The 6,436-nt window shown below is 56.1% G+C and overlaps 1 protein-coding gene across 2 annotated transcripts; it reads right to left on the bottom strand.

Annotated features, from left to right (window-relative positions):
- Positions 1-1,247: 1,247 nt before the first annotated feature.
- Positions 1,248-5,445, bottom strand: LOC100538449 (myosin light chain kinase, smooth muscle-like). Of its 2 annotated transcripts, none has more exons than XM_010724458.4 (11): positions 5,347-5,445; positions 4,419-4,519; positions 3,888-4,013; positions 3,647-3,737; positions 3,328-3,531; positions 2,982-3,199; positions 2,740-2,863; positions 2,510-2,662; positions 2,182-2,302; positions 2,008-2,098; positions 1,248-1,632 (listed from the first exon to the last, which is right to left on the bottom strand). In XM_010724458.4, exons 3-11 carry the CDS (start codon positions 3,901-3,903, stop codon positions 1,508-1,510), a joined length of 1,143 nt encoding a protein of 380 aa, XP_010722760.2. In that variant the 5' UTR covers positions 3,904-4,013; positions 4,419-4,519; positions 5,347-5,445; the 3' UTR covers positions 1,248-1,507. The 2 variants fall into 2 exon arrangements, with proteins under 2 accessions (XP_010722760.2, XP_010722761.2); XM_010724459.4 differs by having other exon boundaries at positions 3,647-3,734.
- Between the last annotated feature and the right edge of the window lie 991 nt (positions 5,446-6,436).

The following is a 6,436-nucleotide window of genomic DNA, read 5'->3' as shown; positions in this document are numbered from 1 at the left end:
CTGAACAAAAGGCACGAGGTGTTGTGACAGGGGGAAATCACAAAATCAATGTGAAGCTTCAGCAGGTTCACTTTTAGCACTCAGTGAGCACAAGGAAGCACTTCCAAACCTCTAACAGAAGCTCAGCATGCTGGGGAGCGTGAGGTGCCCCCACGTTACTGCACTGTTGCATATAGGGAATAAACACAGCATGCTTGCAGGTGCACAGCTATGACCTTGTTGGAATCACAGAGGTGGCTCCCACAGCTGGAGCATTGCAGCAGAGCAATTCAGGCTCTCTAAGAATGACAAGATGGAAAGATGAGGTTGGATTGCTTCTACTCCCTGTAAGGGAGCAGCTGAAGCGCACAAAGTGCTGTTCGGGGTTGGAGGAGGAGCAAACCAGGAGTTCACTGGTTCGGGTTAAAGAGGGGCTGGATAGAGCTGCTGTTGTGATGGGCTCCTGCTCCAGGCCACCTGAGCAGCAAGGAGAAGCAGACAAGGCCCTCTACAGGCAGGTGGCAGCAGCCTCACAGGCTCAGCCCTGGTCCTTTATGGGACCCCATGGAGGGACAGCGCAGCAGAACCTAAACAATCCAGGAGGTTTTTGGGGTGCGTTGATAAGAATTGTTGAGAGTGGATATTGCTAATCTTCAAGTAGACTTCAAGTCAGTCCTTTGATACTGTGCCCTATAGGGCACGTAAACAAGCTGGTGTTGTGTGGCCTGGATGGGTGATAGGAGGTGGATTGAAAGCAGCCTGAATAGCAGAGCCCAGAGGATGACCAGACCAGGTTTACCTGGAGGTTAGTAACTAGCAGTGTACCCCAGGAATCAGTGCTGGGTCCAGACTTGCTCAGCATCTTTGTTAGTGTTCTGGATGATGTGGCACAGAGTATCCTCAGCAAGTCTGCAGATTGGAGTCCAACAAGGGACTGAAAGAGTCTGAAGCAGCTCTGAGGAAAGGCTGAGAGATCTGTGGCTGTTTAGTCTGGAAAAAAGAGGGTGCAAGGGATCTTCTCAATTTGTATACATACCTGGAAGGAGAGTGCCATGAGGGCAGAGCCAGGGCACAGTGCTACCCACACCCTTAGAGGGAAGATGCTTCCTGAGGGTGGACTTCAGAGATGCTGCTAAAGCCCTCCCCAGGGTACAGAGCTAGTCTCCTTCCTGAGGCCGTGGTAGCAGCCCACAAAGGGTTGGAACAGCTTTGGGCAGCTCTCCCTCCACCCCATGACCTGGGGAGAAAAGAGCAGCACAGGGCGCAAGTGATGCTCAGTGCTTTATTGGGCTCACAAAATACACAGCAAGAAGAGCCAGGCTGCAGCCCCAGTTCAGGCAGCCATGCAGACAGGAGCACCAGTTCCTTGTTGGGACAAAAGATGCCTGTCCCCACACCAGCACAGGGACATCTACCACTGGCTGGCAAGGTCATGGTACAAACTGCAGGCCTGGAGAAGGCTTTGCCCTGGTGACTTTTCTTCCCTTCACCAGCTCTCTGTGGCCTGGGGCAGCACAGCAGCACTGTGCTAGGCCTTGCCTGCAGCCTCCATAGTGCCATTGTCTTCTTCACCTGTTGCTGGCTCTGAGGTGCTGGGATCTCCTTGGGGCAGAGATCCACAGCCTTGGTCCTCCTCCGCAGTGCAGCATGAGTCTGTGGGCAGATGGACAGAGAACAGTGAGGAGCCAGCTGCATGCAACCCTATTCTGCTGCTGGAGAAACCTGTGTGACACTTGTAGGGAGCAGGAGCTGATCCTTGAGATTGGGATCACGTACAGGTTCTAGTGCTGCAGCATTGGACATGCCTGCTCTAAACCGACAGCAGAGCTGGCCCCCCAGGTTGAAGGCATGAGACAGCTATAGGGCACTGAAGCTGGCCCAGAAGCTCTGCACTGGGGACACGCCCAGCATGTTCAGCAATACAGGGCAGCCAGAGCAGAGGTGGGGGAACTGACAAGGAGCACGAGGCAGGGGGGTGGCATAGCAGAGAGAACTGGGGTTTATGGGTTAACGGTTCTGCACCATCACCTTCCTCATCCTGAGTCTCTGATGCTCTCCTGTCTGGGTTCTGGGACAGCAACGTGAGCCTGTTGATAGCCAGTAGGGCTTTGCCTGTTTTCTGGAGAGAAGGAAAAGAGTACAGAGGCTCACTGGAACCTTCATGCCCTCCACTGTCCCCCAGGCACAGCCTGTCCCACATACCTGCCACTTCCGACGGGTCAGGAACTGCTTGATCCGCTCCTTTGGCAGTGCCTTCATGCTCCTGGGCAGGGGCTGCTGTAGCCAGGGGTGCTGGAGGGCCCCTGGGCTGGAGAGCCGGCAGCTAGGGATGGATACAGTTTGGGGGGCTGCCCTCTGGCCCTTGGTGTGGCCCCAAGGAGCGGCTCTGGGCACTGCTCTGTCTGTTCAGCACAGAAGGGTTTGCACCTTCCCCTGTTCATCCCTGGGCTTGAGCATCTGCTCCCTTCATCTTCCTCACACCCCAAATCCAGCTGCAACCATGGGGGCTCACCCCACACCTGGATCTTACCGAGGATCCTTCTGCAGCAGCTGGCTGATGAAGTCCTTGGCCTGCTGGGAGATGTCTGAGAAGATCTCCTCCTCAAATTCCCACTGGGCAGCTGTGATGTTGCTCAGTGTCTCCATGTCATTCTCTCCCTGGAAGGGGGACTCCCCACTCAGCCTGAAGAGAGGGCAGAGGGACTTCAGGAACAGCTCAGCCCCTTCCTGAGCAACTGCTGTCCCCAGGAGTCCACTCACAGGATATAACAGATGACACCGACGCTCCACATGTCTGTGGCAAGCCCCACAGGCTCAAAGGAGACCACTTCTGGAGCCATGAACTCAGGAGTTCCATGCAGCACCTTCACAGGGGTGTCCGGAGCTGCAGAGGAGATGGAGCCCATGGGCAGGCAGCCCCATGGCAGCCCAGCTGAACCCGCCATGTGCCCCTGCACCCAGCTGGAACATCTTGTTGTCACCAAAGGTCCCCCCTCACTCACCCAACTTCCGTGCCAGGCCAAAGTCAATGATCTTGAGCCAGTGGCTAGATGGGCTGACGCAGACAATGTTCTCGGGTTTGAGGTCGAGGTGGACGACAGCCTGGCCATGCATGTACTGCAGCCCCTCCAGGATCTGCCGCATGTATTGGGTGCTGCTGGGCTCTGTGTGCTCAAAGTCATCATCCACAATCCGCTCAAAGAGTTCCCCACCAGCCACACTGCAAGTGCAGGCAGAGTGCTGGGAACCACGCAGGGGTCTGCAGCTTCCCAAACCACCCTGCACTCCATGCCACCATCCCAAGGTGCAGAGACCCACCCCAGCACCATCCCACTGCCCCACACTCACTACTCCATGACCATCACCAGTTCCGTGGGACCCTGGAAGGCAGCAAGGCACTGCACGAGGCGCGGGTGATGCAGGAGGTTCATCAGCTCAACCTCAGCCCGAGCCGCCTGCTTCTCCTTGGCTGTCCGTGTCCGGAAGAACTTCCCAGCCCGGATCTTGCCTGTGGCTTTCTCCTGCAGCTGGTACACTGTCCCAAACTTGCCCCTGGAACAGAGCAAGCAAGAGGGATGGAGGAGCTGTCCCCATCACTACATCACATCCCACCCATAAACAGACCCTACATCTCAGAGCTGCTGGGGATTGTAGGACCCCTACTTACTCTCCAAGCTTCTCCAGCTGTGTGTACACATCTGAAACCTTATCCTGGCTGTTAATGACAACATCACAGCATTCAAAATCCTCCTCACCTGCTGGTGGGAACAGAGGGGGTGATCAGGAGGGCTGTAGGGCCACAGCCAAAGCATTGAACAGAGTGGGACAAGAGGTGAGTGCTGATGGGGGGGGAGGAGCCCAGTGCTGCAGCTGTGCCCCTCCCTGAGCAGACCAAGGACAGTGCGTACCTTCTGCCTGAGACATCACGATGCCACTGGCCCCTGTCAAGGTGTTAGCACGGTCAGGATGGATGCTGGATGCAGTGTTGGTGTGGGGGGCGAGGCAAGGGCACCCCTCTGCCTGCTCCTTGGGATCTGCAGGGGAAAGAAGCAAGGCTATGCACATGGGGAGAGCCCCAGGCAGCTCCCACCGATGTCGTGCAGGGCCCTGCACCTTCACCAGGAGAGTCTTCAGGAAGATGCCGAGCTGCTATTTGCACAGGCAAGAAGCAATTTTAAAGCAGCACCCTTTTTTCCCTAAAATAGGAACGATCTCCTTCTAGGACCTCCATTGCCTTAAGCAAGAAGCTATAGCCTCCTACATGCTCCAGCTTGCAGCAGCCAGGAAATCCCCAGGAAAAACTGCTTTTCTGGGGCAGATGAGCTGCTTCCTTAGGCAAGTCCGCTCCTCAAGCCTACCCATATGGAGGGAGTAGGCCAGATCACAGACACACCCAGGTGCTGCAAAGTGGCACCCAAACCCAGACCCTCAGTGCTGACCTGTCACCACCTGGTCCCGTTGTGTTCCAGGCCACCCGCACAGGCTTCCAGTCCTTCCAGTCCTGCTGGGTCACTGCTGAGCCACCAGAGTCACGAGTGAGCTGGGAAGGAAGGGTGATGCTGGAGTTGGCATTGGGGATCACTGCAGTCACACAGCCTACATGGGAACATCTCAGGGCAAAGCGCCAGCCAGGCTCCAGGCACAGCTGGAGCATCGCTCTTGCAGGGAACAGCCCTCCCCTTCCTTCCCAGAGCATTTCCGTACTTGGGGAGAAACAACCACAAGCATCAACACTGAGCTGCCTGGCAGCCACCCCCAAAGCAGCCCTGGTACTGCAATCCCAAATACCCCATTGGGCACCACTCAGGGGTTTGGACCCAGATCCCAGCTAGAGAAACCTCAACTAAAGCCACCCAGGGCTCTGCAGAGAGCTCACACCTCCCCAGACAGCAAAGCCCTCAGCCTCACACTAGCCAATATCCCATCCTAGAGTCTTAGCAGGACTTAAATCCTGCAGCAGCCCCACCTCATCCCCACACACAAGTGGGTTCCCACAATGGCCCTAAGTACCCACACCTGCTCCCCCAGCTCCACCTGCAGCCAATATCCCATCAGATCCATTGCTGTCCCCACGCCCATCCCAGGCTGTGACCACCCTGATGTCCCCAGGTGAGCTGGAATGAATTGGAACACAGCATTGCAAAACCACTCCTGCTTCTGAACTCTGCTGCTTTGAAGCAAAAACGGGGTTTTCCAGCCTCTCCCTCAGGACCAAGGGATTTACAGGCTGCGCTGCTTTAAAATCAGAACGATGCAATGATTTCCCACAGACTCAGGGATGGGGCCGAGGAACTGCAGAGGGTCCCACCCCTTTGGGCAGCCCTGTGTCACAGCCTCCCTGCAGCTCAGGAGATGTCACCCCATTACCTGCTGTGCCCCTACAGGGTCCTGGCACTGCTCTGGTTCTCACTGGTGCTGTTGGCACAGAAGCGATACAGGGCCACTCCCAAAGCGCTCAAAGTCCATGGGGACAATGTTCCCAGCAGGGCGGCAGGGCCACTGCTTCCATGCTCTCACACAGCCCACGGCCTGGGGACGGTGACACGACCTCACCGCTCTCCCGCTGCAATATCGACCCTGCTGGGACACAGCACGGCGTGCCGGGGACATGTAGGACATGTAGGGGACGACAGAGGAGAGGCCAGAGCTGCTGCAGTGGGTGAGGGGCGGTGGAGACCCCCGTCTGTGTTCTTCATTCCTTGCAGCATCCTCAATGCGGGGTTTAATCCCGTTCAGGAGGGTTTGGGGGTTTAGACCGTGCTGTGCTGCACCGCCTCCTGCATCTCAGCACGGGGCAAAAAGGGGATGGAAAGAGACAAAATTGGGCAGAGTGAGGCTGTAAGGTGCTGCACAGCACAGGGAATGGGGTCTGTGCAGCACCTGAGGGCACAATTGGAACCCACAGCTGCTGGGTGTCAGTGTTGTCCTCATGCTCATCCCAGCAAAATAAAAAAAATGCTCTGGGAAAAAAAAAAAAAAAAAAAGCCAAAGCTCTTTGTTGAAACTGATCACATCCCCCACCCCTCACACCTTAATTCTCCTCCTCAGGGAGGCCTGGAGGTGTCCCATACCACCAGTTTGGAATGAACCCTGAGAAAAGCCAAAGCTTTTAAGAGCTGAGCGCAGGATGTGTCCCAAAAAGCTGCAGAAATGCCCACTGTGGGATTTGGATGCACAGGGAAGTTTGGTGAGGTACTGGGGCCGGGTGTGCAATCCCAGCTCTTTCTCTTGGGTCTCTTGTCTCCCCACACACCCCCATGTTTCCCACCCCATTTCAGGTCCCCTCTTTGTGCTGGATGCTAGGTGGATTTAAAGAGAAGCTGCCTGTTTATTTGTAGGTGCTACAAAAATAAAAACACCTCTGCAGCACTCAGTCTGCTCACAGTGCCCACAGAGCCCTGCTCTGGTGTCCATCACTCTAGGTCCCACAGGGGCCACCATCTGTCATTGTGGCCCC

Source organism: Meleagris gallopavo, chromosome 29, assembly GCF_905368555.1.
Source record: "Meleagris gallopavo chromosome 29, MGAL_WU_HG_1.1, whole genome shotgun sequence".
Classification (NCBI taxonomy): domain Eukaryota; kingdom Metazoa; phylum Chordata; class Aves; order Galliformes; family Phasianidae; genus Meleagris; species Meleagris gallopavo.
The sequence above is the reverse complement of the archived record's forward strand: the minus strand, read 5'-3'. Positions and strand labels throughout refer to the sequence as shown.